At 37.6% G+C, this 18,665-nt stretch overlaps 1 protein-coding gene across 4 annotated transcripts in view; it reads right to left on the minus strand.

Annotated features, from left to right (window-relative positions):
- The window catches only part of AP4E1 (adaptor related protein complex 4 subunit epsilon 1), a 73,416-nt gene that overhangs the window by 11,103 nt on the left and 43,648 nt on the right, over positions 1-18,665 (minus strand). For all 4 annotated transcript variants that reach the window (XM_081227643.1, XM_081227642.1, XM_081227641.1 and 1 more), the window contains 2 exons: positions 11,671-11,794; positions 7,309-7,567 (listed from right to left, as the gene is read on the minus strand). In XM_081227643.1, the coding sequence (XP_081083769.1) occupies positions 7,309-7,567; positions 11,671-11,794 (383 nt within the window). The remainder of the gene's footprint in view (positions 1-7,308; positions 7,568-11,670; positions 11,795-18,665) is intronic.

An 18,665-nucleotide genomic window follows, 5' to 3' on the forward strand; every position in this document is an offset into this window, starting at 1 on the left:
CTTCTCTAGGCAAGAAACACAACAGAAGGAAAAGACCTACAATAACGAACCCAAAACAATTGAGAAAATGGGAATAGGAACATACATATCGATAATTACCTTAAATGGAAATGGATTAAATGCTCCCACCAAAAGACACAGACTGGCTGAATGGATACAAAAACAAGACCCATATATATGCTGTCTACAACAGACCCACTTCAGACCTAGGGACACATACAGACTGAAAGTGAGGGGATGGAAAAAGATATTCCATGCAAATGGAAATCAAAAGAAAGCTGGAGTAGCAATTCTCATATCAGACAAAATAGACTTTAAAATAAAGACTATTACAAGAGACAAAGAAGGACATTACATAATGATCAAGGGATCGATCCAAGAAGAAGATATAACAATTGTAAATATTTATGCACCCAACATAGGAGCACCTCAATACATAAGGCAAATACCAACATCCATAAAAGGGGAAATCGACAGTAACACATTCATAGTAGGGGACTTTAACACCCCACTTTCACCAATGGACAGATCATCCAAAATGAAAATAAATAAGGAAACACAAGCTTTAAATGATACATTAAACAAGATGGACTTAATTGATATTTATAGGACATTCCATCCAAAATCAACAGAATGCATATTTTTCTCAAGTGTTCATGGAACATTATCCAGGATAGATCATATCCTGGGTCACAAATCAAGCCTTGGTAAATTTAAGAAAATTGAAATTGTATCAAGTATCTTTTCCGACCACAATGCTATGAGACTAGATATCAATTACAGGAAAAGATCTGTAAAAACTACAAACACATGGAGGCTAAACAATACACTACTTAATAATGAAGTGATCACTGAAGAAATCAAAGAGGAAATTAAAAAATACCGAGAAACAAATGACAATGGAGACACAACGACCCAAAACCTATGGGATGCAGCAAAAGCAGTTCTAAGAGGGAAGTTTATAGCAATACAATCCTACCTTAAGAAACAGAAAACGTCTCGAATAAACAACGTAAACGTGCACCTAAAGCAATTAGAGAAAGAAGAACAAAAAACCCCCAAAGTTAGCAGAAGGAAAGAAATCATAAAGATCAGATCAGAAATAAATGAAAAAGAAATGAAGGAAACGATAGCAAAGATCAATAAAACTAAAAGCTGGTTCTTTGAGAAGATAAACAAAATTGATAAACCATTAGCCAGACTTATCACGAAAAAAAGGGAGAAGACTCAAATCAATAGAATTAGAAATGAAAAAGGAGAAGTAACAACTGACACTGCAGAAATACACAAGATCACGAGAGATTACTACAAGCAACTCTATGCCAATAAAATGGACAACCTGGAAGAAATGGACAAATTCTTAGAAATGCACAACCTGCCAAGACTGAATCAGGAAGAAATAGAAAATATGAACAGACCAGTCACAAGCACTGAAATTGAAACTGATTAAAAATCTTCCAACAAACAAAAGCCCAGGACCAGATGGCTTCACAGGCTAATTCTATCAAATATTTACAGAAGAGCTAACACCTATCCTTCTCAAACTCTTCCAAAATATAGCAGAGGGAGGAACACTCCCAAACTCATTCTACGAGGTCACCATCACCCTGATACCAAAACCAGACAAGGATGTCACAAAGAAAGAAAACTACAGGCCAATATCACTGATGAACATAGATGCAAAAATCCTCAACAAAATAATAGCAAACAGAATCCAACAGCATATTAAAAGGATCATACAGCATGATCAAGTGGGGTTTATTCCAGGAATGCAAGGATTCTTCAATATACGCAAATCAATCAACGTGATACACCATATTAACAAACTGAAGGAGAAAAACCATATGATCATCTCAATAGATGCAGAGAAAGCTTTCGACAATATTCAACACCCATTTACGATAAAAACCCTGCAGAAACTAGGCATAGAGGGAACTTTCCTCAACATATTAAAGGCCATATATGACAAACCCACCGCCAACATTGTCCTCAATGGTGAGAAACTAAAATCATTTCCACTAAGATCAGGAACAAGACAAGGTTGCCCACTCTCACCACTCTTATTCAACATAGAGTTGGAAGTTTTAGCTACAGCAATCAGAAAAGGAAATAAAAGGAATATAAATCGGAAAAGAAGAAGTAAAGCTGTCACTGTATGCAGATGACATGATACTACACATAGAGAATCCTAAAGATGCTACCAGAAAACTACTAGAGCTAATCAATGAATTTGGTAAAGTAGCAGGATACAAAATTAATGCACAGAAATCTCTGGCATTCCTATACACTAATGATGAAAAATCTGAAAGTGAAATTAAGAAAACACTCCCATTTACCATTGCAACAAAAAGAATAAAATATCTAGGAATAAACCTACCTAAGGAGACAAAAGACCTGTATGCAGAAAATTATAAGACACTGATGAAAGAAATTAAAGATGATACAAATAGATGGAGAGATATACCATGTTCTTGGACTGGAAGAATTAACATTGTGAAAATGACTCTACTACCCAAAGCAATCTACAGATTCAATGCCATCCCTGTCAAACTATCACTGGCATTTTTCACAGAACTAGAACAAAAAATTTCACAGTTTGTATGGATACACAAAAGACCCCAAATAGCCAAAGCAATCTTTAGAAAGAAAAACAGAGCTGGAGGGATCAGGCTCCCTGACTTCAGACTATACTACAAAGCTACAGTAATCAAGACTGTATGGTACTGGCACAAAAACAGAAATACAGATCAAAGGAACAGGATAGAAAGCCCAGAGATAAACCCACACACATATGGTCACCTTATCTTTGATAAAGGAGGCAGGAAGGTACAGTGGAGAAAGGACAGCCTCTTTAATAAGTGGTGCTGGGAAAACTGGATAGGTACATGTAAAAGTATGAGATTAGAACACTCCCTAACACCATACACAAAAATAAGCTCAAAATGGATTAAAGACCTAAATGTAAGGCCAGAAACTATCAAACTCTTAGAGGAAAACATAGGCAGAACACTCTATGACATAAATCACAGCAAGATCCTTTTTGACCCACCTCCTAGAGAAATGAAAATAAAAACAAAAATAAACAAATGGGACCTAATGAAACTTAAAAGGTTTTGCACAGCAAAGGAAACCATAAACAAGACCAAAAGACAAACCTCAGAATGGCAGAAAATATTTGCAAATGAAGCAACTGACAAAGGATCAATCTCCAAAATTTACAAGGAGCTCATGCAGCTCAACATCAAAAAACCAAAAAAGCCAATCCAAAAATGGGCAGAAGACCTAAATAGACATTTCTCCAAAGAAGATATACAGATTGCCAACAAACACATGAAACAATGCTCAACATCATTAATCATTAGAGAAATGCAAATCAAAACTACAATGAGGTATCATCTCACACCGGTCAGAATGGCCATCATCAAAAAATCTAGAAACAATAAATGCTGGAGAGGGTGTGGAAAAAAGGGAACACTCTTGCACTGCTGGTGGGAATGTTAATTGGTACAGCCACTATGGAGAACAGTATGGAGGTTCCTTAAAAAACTAAAAATAGGGGCTTCCTTGGTGGCGCAGTGTTTGAGAGTCCGCCTGCCGAGGCAGGGAACACGGGTTCGTGCCCCGGTCCGGGAAGATCCCACATGCCGCGGAGTGGCTGGGTCCGTGAGCCATGGCTGCTGAGCCTGCCCGTCCGGAGGCTGTGCTCTGCAACGGGAGAGGCCACAACAGTGAAGGCCCACATACCGCAAAAAAAAAAAAAAAAAAAAAAAAAAAAAAACTAAAAATAGAACTATCATATGACCCAGCAATCCCACTACTGGGCATATACCCTAAGAAAACCATAATTCAAAAAGAGTCATGTACCAAAATGTTCATTGCAGCTCTATTTACAATAGCCCGGAGATGGAAACAACCTAAGTGTCCATCATCAGATGAATGGATAAAGAAGATGTGGCACATATATACAATGGAATATTACTCAGCCATAAAAAGAAACGAAACTGAGCTATTTGTAATGAGGTGGATAGACCTAGAGTCTGTCATACAGAGTGAAGTAAGTCAGAAAGGGAAAGACAAATACCATATGCTAACACATATATATGGAATTTAAGAAAAAAAATGTCATGAAGAAACTAGGGATAAGACAGGAATAAAGACACAGACCTATTAGAGGATGGACTTGAGGATGTGGGGAGGGGGAAGGGTAAGCTGTGACAAAGCGAGAGAGTGGCATGGACATATATACACTACCAAACGTAAGGTAGATAGCTAGTGGGAAGCAGCAGCATAGCACAGGGAGATCAGCCCGGTGCTTTGTGACCACCCAGAGGGGTGGGATAGGGAGGGTGGCAGGGAGGGAGACACAAGAGGGAAGAGAGATGGGAACATATGTATATGTACAACTGATTCACTTTGTTATAAAGCAGAAACGAGCACACCATTGTAAAGCAATTATACTCCAATAAAGATGTAAAAAAAAAATAAATAAAACTACAAATAGAACTACCATATGACTCAGCAATCCCACTACTGGGCATATACCCTGAGAAAACCATAATTCAAAAAGCGCCATGTACCAAAATGTTCATTGCAGCTCTATTTACAATAGCCAGGAGATGGAAGCAACCTAAGTGTCCATCAACAGATGAATGGATAAAGAAGATGTGGCACATATATACAATGGAATATTACTCAGCCATAAAAGGAAACAAAATTGCGTTATTTGTAGTGAGGTGGATGGACCTAGAGTCTGTCATACAGAGTGAAGTCAGAAAGAGAAAGATAAATACTATATGCTAACACATATATATAGAATCTAAGAAAAAAAAATGTCATGAAGAACCTAGGGGTAAGACGGGAATACAGACACAGACCTACTAGAGAATGGACTTGAGGATATGGGGAGGGGGAAGGGTAAGCTGTGATAAAGTGAGAGAGTGGCATGGTCACATATACAGTACCAAACGTAAAATAGATAGCTAGTGGGAATCAGCCGCACAGCACAGGGAGATCAGCTTGGTGTTTTGTGACCACCTAGAGGGGTGGGATAGGGAGGGTGGGAGGGATTGAGACACAAGAGGGAAGAGATATGGGAACATAGGTATATGTATAACTGATTCACTTTGTTATAAAGCAGAAACTAACACACCATTGTAAAGCAATTATACTCCAATAAAGATGTAAAAAAAAAAAAGAAACAGTCAACCTCAGGTTCGCAACCCAGAGAAAATACTTTTTTTTTTTTTTGCTGTACGCGGGCCTCTCGCTGTTGTGGCCTCTCCCGTTGCGGAGCACAGGCTCCAGACGTGCAGGCTCAGCGGCCATGGCTCACGGGCCCAGCCGCTCCGTGGCATGTGGGATCCTCCCGGACTGGGGCACGAACCCACGTCCCCTACATCGACAGGCAGACTCTCAACCACTGCACCACCAGGGAAGCCCAGAAAATACTTTTTTAAATGAAGGTGAAATAAAAGGCAAAGATGGGAAGAAAAAAAAAAAACACCTTAATCCCTACAGTGAACTATGTAAAAAAATTAACTCAGAATGGACCACAGTCCTAAAAGCTCGTTAAAATGAAATACTCAATACAGCCTAGATCTATGTAACTGAGAACCTTGAACACTAGAAAAATCAGAAGAGAATAGGATTGCTAGAGAAAAGCAGCCATGCAGAAGGACTTATGGTACAGATGAAGCATATCCAGTGCCAATCCTGCCTGCTTTGCCCGAGTGAGAGAGGAAAAGTTGGGGATGAGGGGTAAGAGAATACATGCTAATTTTATGTAATTATTTGCTTCCCCTCCTTTCTGCAAGGTGCCATCTGAGTTATAGCTCCTCACAGAATTCATGGCCCCATAAAACAGGGAAATATCTCTTTTCTTTTTTTTTTCAACGATTCTAGTGATAGCTGAGGGGAAAAGAAAAATGTTAAGGGGTAACCCAAAAAGGATTTAACCTAACTTAAATAGAAAAACATCCTAATTACATTTCTGATTTCAAGCCCACCACAAAAAAGTCTGGTAATTAATTTATCACCCTGAATGTTCTCCAGAGAAAGACTCTAACTGAAAGCTATGCACTTCGTTGAGAAGGCAGGAATCCTTCAACATCAGCAATGAGGTTCACAAATCAGGGCTCCATAAGCCTGGATGCACTCTGAACTTGATGCACTCTGACCACTGAGAACTTGCCCTATCAGTGCCAGGTCATTCTCTGGTACCCTCAGCACAGCCTGCTGGAACAGCTCAAAGACCCAAAATCAGTCACTCTGCTGAACTACAAATGCTGACTGAAACAGCATTAAGATACTTATTAATACTTTTAGGCTGAATTTGCTTTTTCTTAGAAAGGAATATCAAGTCTGAAAAAAGTGGGGTCTGGAAAAGAAAGAAATGACAGGCAAAGAGTGTAGCCTAGAGACTGGCCTAGTGTTGACAGAGATGAAGGGAAATTCAACCAAGGGAAATGGAGGATGAAAGAACTGTGATGATGTAAAACTGAAGAAAATATAGCTCTAATCACAGTTTTGCACTAGGTGGGATCATCTGCCCACCAAACAGAAAATTACATGTGGAATTCTCAGATACTCAAAAATAGCACTTGTCCTTCACTCCATTTTTTCATTTTTTTACTAAGAGAATAATATATCGGCATAAAAAGTTTTGAAAATAATAATCATAACGTCTGAATATAATTTTCATTTTTGTATTATTCCTTTCAACCTCAATATACTTTTATCTTAACAGTTTTAAGCAAGGTATAAGTAAAACTTCATATTCTGCTTTTTTTGCTTAATATATAAGTATTAATTTTACAATGCAGTATTTATCATTTTTAATGACGAAGTAATATTCAGAGCTAATATAATTTATCTACCAATTCTCCTGTTAGGATATCAAAATTGATTCCTCTTTTTCACTATTAAAAATACCATTTTAAGAAGTATTTTTTCCGTAGACATATCAATATTGTTGAACTATTACTATTGGTAATATTTCCATCAAGTCCCCTTTCCACTGAGACCTGTCCTCTCCACCAATGGGGGTGAGAATACACATGGTCCTATTTTTAACTTAATTTGGACCCGGACTCTTGCCCCAACTGACTGGACTAAAGAGAATACCTGACTGAAGCTGAGCGAATTAGATTTCTCTTTCAGGAATATAAAAGGTATGTCACTGGTGGCTCTGGAGCTGGGGAAGCCATTCCTACCATGTGTATAGATAATAGTCATGAGCTTTTGTAGAGCCAGTTTTTTTGTTCAAAACAGGGAATACAGATTCTCAAAGGAATATAACTGACTACTTACCAAATTGATTGTACTTTCTGATCCTAGTCCAACAAATAATGATGATGCCAGCAGCTGCTTTTCTTTCTCTTCTTTAGATTGGGTAAGGGCTTGAGATTGATCATTTTTTGTTATAATTTGATCTACATTCTCCATTATTATATTCTCTTGAGGGACAGGCAGAGCTTCTGTTTCATCACCAGTTTTGCTTTCCTTCTTGGGAAGATAGCCCTCTTTCCCCCACAGTTTCTTTATACCTTCCAGCTTCAAACTATTTGTCCTAAGGAGATTGATAATGAAATCAAGTCAATTTAAATAATTGCTAAACAGTTACCTTCTTGAGGCGTTTTTAAAAACACATCATTGTCATGACCTTTTAGAAATAGCTTTCATATTATATTCTACGTGCCAGAAATAAAACCTAGATCTTTAGATTTTATTTTAGTTATAGCCAACCTCCCCTAACTCTCCAGCCAAAAGATTTAAGGCAACAGAACTCTAGACTTAGTTAAAAATTTCAGATTATTTAATTTTCATTTAATTCCTTGAATAAGATGTCCAAAAATAGTACTGTAAATCAGTTCCTTTCACCTATTGACTTTTCAAAAATACCTTTAATTCTGATGGGTTAAAGATCAGAAATGATGTAAGTTTCATACCTATAATCACTCAGTGAAGGAATTAACACTACATAAATTCACTACATAAAATCCTGTTGAGAGCAAAAAAAAAATCATTCAAATCTACTCCTATGTGTAAATTTACCTTTAATCCACAAGGTTTTCTTAATGTGAGCACAAGCTACACTTTCAACTATTATAAATGTACATTTATAAAAATGAATGAGGTTTGATCTGTAGAAGAAAACAGTAGTATTTTTGGAAAAAGCATGAAGGTTAGAAGTTTTTTTATACCTGAGATGAAAAAGAATAAAGTTGTGATTAGAATTAGGACTCACCTACTGTTGTCCCAAAAGCTACAGCTGTGAATCATAAGTGCAGGCTGAAACAGCCAAAGACTGCCTCTATTGTTTTCATATAAGAACCATGTGTCCTTGGCACTGGCTCATTTAAGTATCCCTCTCATGATCCAAAACTGAATTTTTAAAATTTGTACTACAAGATAGGCAGATCGTGAAATGAATCTAAAAGAAGGATTCAGAAATATCTGTACTAACTATTATTCCATTTTAATTTGTTGGAATCATGGTCAGTTTGATTTTCTGTAGTATGCCAGAAACAAAAACAGATCATTATGCTTCATACTGAGTGAAGAACTAATGCTATTAAGTACCAACTGGCTGAAAGAAAGTCTAATGTTAATAAAGAATGCCCTATAGGGAATTAGTCCATTCCTACTCAATGAATTTTACTGCTGAATGTTCCTTTACAAATATCTTCATTTGTCCCTTTCTTTCAGGTACCAAAGAGTTTTCTAAAAAGTTAAAAAAACCAAAACTGTTAGTTATCTATCAAACCTCTTAGAAGAAAACCGGTTGATCTTGTGTGAGCGGACAAAAAAGTCACCAGGGGAACCCCTAAAATGACCCCAGCATTTCTAGGATGCTCAACAGCAACAACTCAAAAGGATTCATGAATGCCCACAGCAGGATTACTGTGCTTTTTGTAACCCTGTTTACCAAAACATATCCTTTAATTATGGGGGGGGGCGATAAAAAAGAGCAACTCCCCAAATGATTTAAATATTAGTTTAACTAAAAAAAGATAGGTGTGGTAGACCTTGGGATGTTCCATCCAGATCCCCCTTCAATGAAGGACTTTATTGGCGCAGCTGTTAGGAGCATAGCACCCTTAGGGATTTGCCTCAGTTGCAGAGAGGCACCTCAATTGTAGACCATGCCCTTTTCCAGGGCAGCCCATATCCAATAACTGATGAACAGAAGTACAGAGTCCTGGCCACCCATTTTAGCCTAACTCAGGACAGCTCAGATGGGCCATTCTAGCTTCAGAGCGTCCTATGGGGTCAGCAGACACTGTTGTTGGCACTGCATTGCTTCTTCACCTCTTCCTCTGCCCAAACCCTCTTCTTTTCCTTTCCTTCCATGGTTGTTGATGCCAAGGGCACTCCTTAATATTCTGCATGCTAAATTCCATCTTGGAATGCACTTCCCAGAGAATTCAACCCACAGTAACAGGCAAAAATGAGAAGGGGAAGAAAAAGGAGCCTGCATACATGCCTATTATCAACATAAATTTTCACTGTCATGCATTACATACAGAAAGTCTAAAAAGGAGGTAGATAAATAAGAGAGCAGCATAAAACCATTTCATACACAAAATATGTCTCTTTATGATACGAAACATATCATAAAAAATTTTTTAAACATAAGTCATCTTTGCCTGGATTTTGACAACAATAATAATATAATTCATGGTTTTATATGGTATACCTTTGTGTTGTTTTTTTTATTTTTATTTATTTTTATTTTTTTGTGGTATGCGGGCCTCTCACTGTTGTGGCCTCTCCCATTGCGGAGCACAGGCTCCGGACGCGCAGGCTCAGCGGCCATGGCTCACGGGCCCAGCCGCTCCACGGCATGTGGGATCTTCCTGGACCGGGGCACGAACCCGCGTCCCCTGCATTGGCAGGCAGACTCTCAACCACAGCACCACCAGGGAAGCCCCTTTGTGTTGTTTTTAATCAGACCATTCAAACACAGATGTAGATTATGGCCAAGCAACCTTCAAAAGATTAGGAATGTACTTTGAAATCTAGAAATCCCCATTTGCGGTAGGGTGCTGCTCCGTAATAAAGCTTAAGGTAAGAAATGCTAAATTGGGCTTGCCCCACTCTATTCTCAGCTTGCCAGGGACTGCAGAAGAATGATCATCTCCTCTCTAAAGCTGATTCACCTTGCCAATTACCACTTAGGTTCCTAATCTGAAATAATGTGTGAGCTGAGGTCCTCTTTGGAAAGAAATTTTAAATTCACCCCTCATGTTGCATTTCCTGATAATACAGCATATGTATAATTCCTGAGCAGCTTTGCCAAATGTCATTTCTCTGAGGGTAGTACATGTATACATACAGGATTTACAAGGCCCTGTCAAGTCCCCCAGATCCTAGTTCAATACTAAAAAAGCAGATGCCATCATCTGTTGTGCAGGCAAAAGGGACTACGTTTCCTCCCTGGGTTTGGAGGGTTTCTGTCTCTCCTTCCCTTGCCCCCCTATTCCCCGTTTGAGGCACTTAATTGCTATCACCACCACCATCACATGCTCATAAACCGTATCTGCTCCCCATGCTTATAATACTGAAATTAAATGTCTGGGAAAGAAAAGGGTGTCAACAGAGCAGGAAAAAAATGCTAAGAAAGAGATTTTGAACTTATGCCATTTCAGTCAGCATATCATTCTACATTGCTCATAATCTATGTGTCATTCTTCTGATAAATACTTCTTATAACCATATCACTGGAAGACTGACAAATGCAAAGACGAACATAAAATAAGGTTACTGCGTCTGTTCAAATGTCATCTTTCAAAGTTGCCATCTTTGAGATTTTATCATTTATTCTAACAATGTTGTCATTTCTCAAAACACTTTTGAACTCTTAGAAGAGGCTCCTTCACAAACAAGCCATTTTCATTACTTTATGGCACATTGGTATACTGACCAAAGTTATCCAGCTTGACTACTAATTTTATGTAGTAAATTCAGCTTTTGGATAATAACAATAATGATAGCAATGACAATTATTAATTTTAGTAGCTACCATTTATCGATCATTTATTACGTACTGGGTTGTATGAGGCACTTTACATACATTATCTCATTTTATTAACTTAATCATATTTCTAGTAATTTATTCATATTTCCAAAATCAAAATTTACCTAAAAAGGATGAAGATTTGACTCCATGTTAAGACATTTAGACAAATGTATCACCAATTTTCAAGGTGGCTGGAAAGAAGCTCTGAAAGTATTCTGAGCAAAGTACACAGCTTTCTCAAGTGAAGTCCATCATCTTTATGTTCATCTATATATTCATCAATCTTCCAATGAGATGGTTATAAGAAGTAGATTATGAGGAATGCAGAATGATATGAACAGTCACCTCACCTGGGTATATGAGTTCTGATACATTTCTTTAAAAATATGTGTGTGTGTGTATGCATGATATGTAGTAATAACACACACATCATTACTATGTGTAAAGCTTGTATACATTCTATGCTGTCTTGGAAGTAAGCAAGCTCTCTTAAAGTACAAGGACAGGCTATACACTATCAATACCTTGAGAGCAATAAATAGAAACAGCTGAAACAACAACCCATGCAGAATTTAGCTTTCAGGAATCCTTCAACATGTAAAGATATTTAAACACTCCCGTGTTCTCAATTTTAATAAAAAGGAACTTACTCTTTTAGCCCGGTCTCTGTACTATTCCCAGATATATCTGAACCAAGAGAAATGCCAGCAGGAGACTGTCGTCCAGAGAAGCCAGATGAAGCAAAGGAGAGTCCATATGGTTCAAAACTGAGAACTAGAATTTTAAAACAACAACAGAGGTTCATATTTAAAACAAAGCAAAAATTATGAAAAAAAAGCAAAAAATAAAATAATTGAAGACTAGGATCCAGTGACAATTTTTAAACTGGAAGGGACTTTGGAAATGATCTAATCAAATATTTATAGCAATAATAATAAAGCAGCTATGATTTATTAAAATCTCTACTACAGTCTTCATACAATTAGTTAATCAAAGACAGCCTTTCATTTTTCTTTTTACCACCCTTAAAAGCTAAAAAAGAATTCAATTAGGAAAGACAACTGATAAGCCAGGTCTACTGAAAAGTTGCTGCTCTAATGCAAAAATGTTTAATGAACTATGAATGAAGAGCTGACCATGTTTCTGTTTAACAAAATGCTCTTAGGCACATTCCTGTACCAACTGGACTGATGGAGCCCTTAATGTGAAATCCCCCTTACTGACAAAGAACAAGGTTTACCCAGGTTCAGATTCCTTTGCGTCTGTATACCCAAATGAATTCAATCAGAGCCATAAAATTCATATTGTTATTGTGGTAGAGCAGATACCGATATCCACTTTCCTCTTCTTTCTAAGCTACAGAACCTTCAATTCTTAGCTAGGTACATGGCCACCCAGAAAAGAGATGACATTGCCAGACTCCTGTGCCATGTGACTGAATTCTGACCAATGAAATTATATACACATTTTGTGTACAACTTCTGGGAGGAATCCTCCTGGAAGAAAAAACTTCCTCTCTCCCTTCCTCTTTTATGTTCATAAAAAACCATCATCAATACTAGGCTGCCTATTTCCGGATTTCTTTAATGGAAAAGAGCAATAACCCTCTGCCTTGTATAAAGCCCTGCTTTCTCTGTTTTCTAATATGCTATTTAGTTAAACTTAATCCTAACTGGCACATTATCTCTTTGGACTGTCTGGATTATAATACAAAGGACCTTCTTAAATCATAAAAAGTATCTTAGAAAATAAAATGTGAACTTCTGTAATTATTATCCTCATTTTACAAATGAGGAATCTGTGGCAAAGAGCTTGCCAAAAAGTCACCGAAGAGTACAAAGACAAGAAATGAAAGAGGCAAATGAGAAATCAGATACTCTGGTTCCAGAACTGCACTCTCAACCTTTATATTACACTGTCTCCCTCAAAGGAAACAGCACCTAATCCAAAGAGAACTAAATAAATTAGCTTGTTTGTTAGCTAAATGAATGATATAAAAGAGGAACGACTGTTCACTATAAAAAAATAACGGGCTAATTAATAAACAGGTGAAGGGTTCAGACTAGGTCAGTAGTTTCCAAGTGCTGATTTGATAACCAGGAACAAGCTGACTTCACAGAATCTCTCGCGTGTCTTTTTATACACACAACCAGGCTTTCAGAGATATACTTACGGAAGGTATAGGAGTAGGTCTCAAAAATCTGTATCATTTTTTTAAAACTCTCTATGTGATTCTGATTCTGAATCATGTTTGGAAACCACCTGTCTAAATCCAAGGTCCTTTTCAGAAAGAATATCCTCTCATTTTAAGCTTTCCAATCATCTGGTTTAACCTTCTATCCCATATTGGCCTCTTTTAAATAGCATCTGTGACAGTAAGTCATCCAGCCTCTGCACTGAATGTTGAGAATTCTTTCACGTGTTTGTTGGCAATCTGTATATCTTCTTTGGAGAAATGTCAGTTTAGGTCTTCTGTCCATTTTTGGATTGGGTTGTTTGTTTTTTTGATACTGAGCTGCATGAGCTGCTTGTATCTTTTTGAGGTTAATCCTTTGTCAGTTGCTTCATTTGCAAATATTTTCTCCCATTCTGAGGGTTGTCTTTTCATCTTGCTCATGGTTTCCTTTGCTGTGCAAAAGGTTTTAAGTTTCATTAGGTCCCATTTGTTTATTTTTGTTTTTATTTCTATTTCTCTAGGAGGTGGGTCAAAAAGGATCTTGCCTGTGATTTATGTCATAGAGTGTTCTGCCTATGTTTTCCTCTAAGAGTTTTATAGTGTCTGGCCTTACATTTAGGTCTTTAATCCACTTTGAGTTTATTTCTGTGTACGGTGTTAGGGAATGTTCTAATTTCATTTTTTTACATGTAGCTGTCCTGTTTTCCCAGACCACTTACTGAAGAGGTTGTCTTTTCTCCATTGTATATTCTTGCCTCCTTTATCAAAAATAAGGTGACCATATGTGTGTGGGTTTATCTCTGGGCTTTCTCTCCTGTTCCACCGATCTATATTTCTGTTTTTGTGCCAGTACCATACTGTCTTGATTACTGTAGCTCTGTAGTATAGTCTGAAGTCCAGGACCCTGATTCCTCCAGCTCTGTTTTTCTTTCTAAAGATTGCTTTGGCTATTTGGGGTCTTTTGTGTATCCATACAAATTGTGAAATTTTTTGTTAGTTCTGTGAAAAATGTCAGTGGTAATCTGATAGGGATTGCACTGAATCTGCAGATTGCTTTGGGTAGTATAGTCATTTTCACAATGTTGATTCTTCCAATCCAAGAACATGGTATATCTCTCCATCCGTTGGTACCATCTTTAATTTCTTTCATGAGTGTCTTATAGTTTTCTGAACACAGGTCTTTTGTCTCCTTAGGTAGGTTCATTCCTAGTTATTTTATTCTTTTTGTTGCAATGGGAACAATGGGAATGTTTCCTTAATTTCACTTTCAGATTTTTCATCATTAGTGTATAGGAATGCAAGAGATTTCTGTGCATTAATTTTGTATCCTGCTACTTTACCAAATTCATTGATTAGCCCTAGTAGTTTTCTGGCAGCATCTTTAGGATCCTCTATGTATAGAGGATCTGCAAACAGTGACATCTGCAAACAGTGACAGCTTTACTTCTTCTTTTCTGATTTGGATTCCTTTTATTTCCTTTTCTTCTCTGATTGCTGTGGCTAAAACTTCCAAAACTATGTTGAATAATAGTGGTAAGAGTGGGCAACCTTATCTTGCTCCTGACCTTAGTGGAAATGATTTCAGTTTTTCACCACTGAGGATGATGTTGGCTGTGGGTCTGTCATATATGGCCTTTATTATGTGGAGGTAAGTTCCCTCTAGGCCTACTTTCTGGAGGGTTTCTATCATAAATCGGTGTTGAAATTTGTCGAAAGCTTTTTCTGCATCTATTGAGATGATCATATGGTTTTTATTCTTCAATTTGTTAATATGTTTTATCACATTGGTTGATTTGCATATACTGAAGAATCCTTGCATTACTGGGATAAACCCCACTTGATCATGCTGTATGATCCTTTTAATGTGCTGTTGGATTCTGTTTGCTAGTATTTTGTTGAGGATTTTTGCATCTATGTTCATCAGTGATATTGGCCTGTAGTTTTCTTTCTTTGTGACATCTTTGTCTGGTTTTGGTATCAGGGTGATGGTGGCCTTGTAGAATGAGTTTGGGAGTGTTCCTTCCTCTGCTATATTTTGGAAGAGTCTGAGAAGGATAGGTGTTAGCTCTTCTCTAAATGTTCTGATAGATTTCATCTGTGAAGCCATCTGGTCCTGGGCTTTTGCTTGTTGGAAGATTTTTAATCACAGTCTCAATTTCAGTGCTTGTGATTAGTCTGTTTATATTTTCTATTTCTCCCTGGTTCAGTCTCGGAAGTTTGTGCTTTTCTAAGAATTTGTCCATTTCTTCCAGGTTGTCCATTTTATTGGCATAGAGTTGCTTGTAGTAATCTCTCATGATCCTTTGTATTTCTGCAGTGTCAGTTGTTACTTTTCCTTTTTCATTTCTGATTCTATTGATTTGAGTCTTCTCCCTTTTTTTCTTGATGAGTCTGGCTAATGCTTTATCAATTTTGTTTATCTTCTCAAAAAACCAGCTTTTAGTTTTATTGATCTTTCCTATTGTTTCCTTCATTTCTTTTTCATTTATTTCTGATCTGATCTTTATGATTTCTTCCCTTCTGCTAACTTAGGCGTTTTGTTTGTTCTTCTTTCTCTAATTGCTTTAGGTGTAAGGCTAGATTGTTTATTTGAGACGTTTCTTGTTTCTTGAGGTAAGATTGCATTCTATAAACTTCCCTCTTAAAACTGCTTTTGCTGCCTCCCATAGGTTTTGGGTGTTCATGTTTTCATTGTCATTTGTTTCTAGGTATTTTGTGATTTCCTCTTTGATTTCTTCAGTGATCACTTCGTTATTTAGTAGTGTATTGTTTAGCCTCCACATATTTGTATTTTTTACAGATTTTTTCTCCTGTAATTGGTATCGTCTCATAGTGTTGTGGTCGGAAAAGATACTTGATATGATTTCAATTTTCTTAAATTTACCAAGGCTTGAATTGTGACCCAAGATATGATCTATCCTGGAGAATGTTCCATGAGCATTTGAGAAGAAAGTATATTCTGTTGTTTTTGGATGGAATGTCCTATAAGTATCAATGAAGTCCATCTTGTTTACTGTATCATTTAAAGCTTGTGTTTCCTTATTTACTTTCATTTTGGATGATCTGTCCATTGGTGAAAGTGGGGTGTTAAAGTCCTCTACTATGATTGTGTTACTGTCAGTTTCCCCTTTTATGGCTCTTAGCATTTGCCTATGTATTGAGGTGCTCCTATGTTGGGTGCATAAATATTTACAATTGTTATATCGTCTTCTTGGGTTGATCCCTTGATCATTATGTAGTGTCCTTCTCTGTCTCTTGTAATAGTCTTTATTTTAGAGTCTATTTCGTCTGATATGAGAATTGCTACTAAAGCTTTCTTTTGATTTCCATTTGCATAAAATATCTTTTTTCCATCCCCTCACTTTCAGTTTGTATGTGCCCCTAGGTCTGAAGTGGGTCTCTTGTAGACAGCATATATACGGGTCTTGTTTCTGTATCCATTCAGCCAGTCTATGTCTTTTGGTTGGAGCATTTAATCCATTTACATTTAAGGTAGTTATCTATATGTATGTTCCTATTACCATTTTCTTAATTGTTTTGCGTTTGTTTTTGTAGGTCTTTTCCTTCTCTTGTGTTTCCTGCCTACAGAAGTTCCTTTAGCATTTGTTGTAAAGCTGGTTTGTTGGTGCTGAATTCTCTTAGCTTCTGCTTGTCTGTAAAGGTTTTAATTTCTCTGTCAAATCTGAATGAGATCCTTGCTGGTCCAGTAATCTTGGTTGTAGCTTTTTCCCTTTCATCACTTTAAATATGTCCTGCCACTCCCTTCTGGCTTGCAGAGTTTCTGCTGAAAGATCAGTTGTCAACCTTATGGTGATTCCATTGTATGTTATTTGTTGTTTTTCCCTTGACGCTTTTTTTTTTTTTTTTTTTTTTGTGGTATGTGGGCCTCTCACTGTTGTGGCCTCTCCCACTGTGGAGCACAGGCTCCGGACGCGCCCGCTCAGCCGCCATGGCTCACAGGCCCAGCCGCTCCACGGCATGTGGGATCCTCCCAGACCGGGGCACGAACCCGTGTCCCCTGCATCGGCAGGCGGACTCTCAACCACTGCGCCACCAGGGAAGCCCTCCCTTGATGCTTTTAATAGTCTTTCTTTGTATTTAATTTTTGATAGCTTGAAATATGAGTCTTGGTGTGTTTGTTCTTGGATTTATCCTGTATGGGACTCTCTGCGCTTCTTGGGCTTGACTGACTATTTCCTCTCCCATATTAGGGAAGTTTTCAACTATAATCTCTTCAAATATTTTCTCAGTCCCTTTCTTTTTCTCTTCTTCTTCTGGGACCTCTATAATTCGAATGTTGGTGTGTTTTACGTTGTCCCAGAGGTCTCTGAGACTGTCCTCATTTCTTTTCATTCTTTTTTCTTTATTCTGCTCTGTGGTAGTTATTTCCATTATTTTATCTTCCAGGTCACTTCTCCGTTATTCTGCCTCAGTTATTCTGCTATTGATCCCTTCTAGGGAATTTTAAATTTCATTTATTGTGTTGTTCATCATTGCTTGTTTGTAATTTAGTTCTTCTACGTCCTTGTTAAACATTTCTTTCATTTTCTCCATTCTATTTCCAAGATTTTGGATCATCTTTACTATCATTACTCTGAATTCTTTTCAGGTAGACTGCCTATTTCCTCTTCATTTGTTTGGTCTGGTGGGTTTTTACCTTGCTCCTTCATCTGCTATGTGTTTCTTTCTTCTCATTTTGCTTATCTTACTGTGTTTGGGGTCTCCTTTTAACAGGCTGCAGGTTCATAGTTCCCGTTGTTATTGATGGCTGCCCCCAGTGGCTAAGGTTGGTTCAGTGGGTTGTGTAGGCTTCCTGTTGGAGGGGACTGGTGCCTGTGTTGTGGTGGATGAGGCTGGATGTTGGCTTTCTGGTGGGCAGGACCGGGTTCAGTGGTATGTTTTGGGATGTGTGTGACCTTATTATGATTTTAGGCAGCCTCTCTGCTAATGGGTGGGGTTGTGTTCATGTCTTGCTAGTTGTTTGGCATAGGGTGTCCAGCACTGTACCTTGCTGGTCATTGAGTGGAGCTGGGTCTTAGCGTTGAGATGGAGATCTCTGGGAGAGCTTTCACAGTTTGATATTACATGGAGCCAGGAGGTCTCTGGTGGACCAATGTCCTGAACTCGGCTCTCCTACCTCAGAGGCATAGGCCTGATACCCGGCTGGAGCATCAAGACCCTATGAGCCACACGGCTCAGAAGAAAAGGGAGAAAAAGAGAAAGAAACAAATAACAATAATAAAATAAAATAAAGTTATTAAAATAAAAACTAAAAAAAATTATTAAATTTTTTTTAAAAATTAAAAATAAAAAAGACAGAAAGAAAGAAGAGAGCAACCAAGCCAAAAAAACAAATACACCAATGATAACAAGCACTAAAAACTATACAAAAAAAAAAAAAGAAAAAAGAAAAGGACAGAACCCTAGGACAAATGGTAAAAGCAAAGCTATACAGACAAAATCACACAA

Source organism: Mesoplodon bidens (genome assembly GCF_964165515.1).
Source record: "Mesoplodon bidens genome assembly, chromosome: 3".
NCBI lineage: Eukaryota > Metazoa > Chordata > Mammalia > Artiodactyla > Ziphiidae > Mesoplodon > Mesoplodon bidens.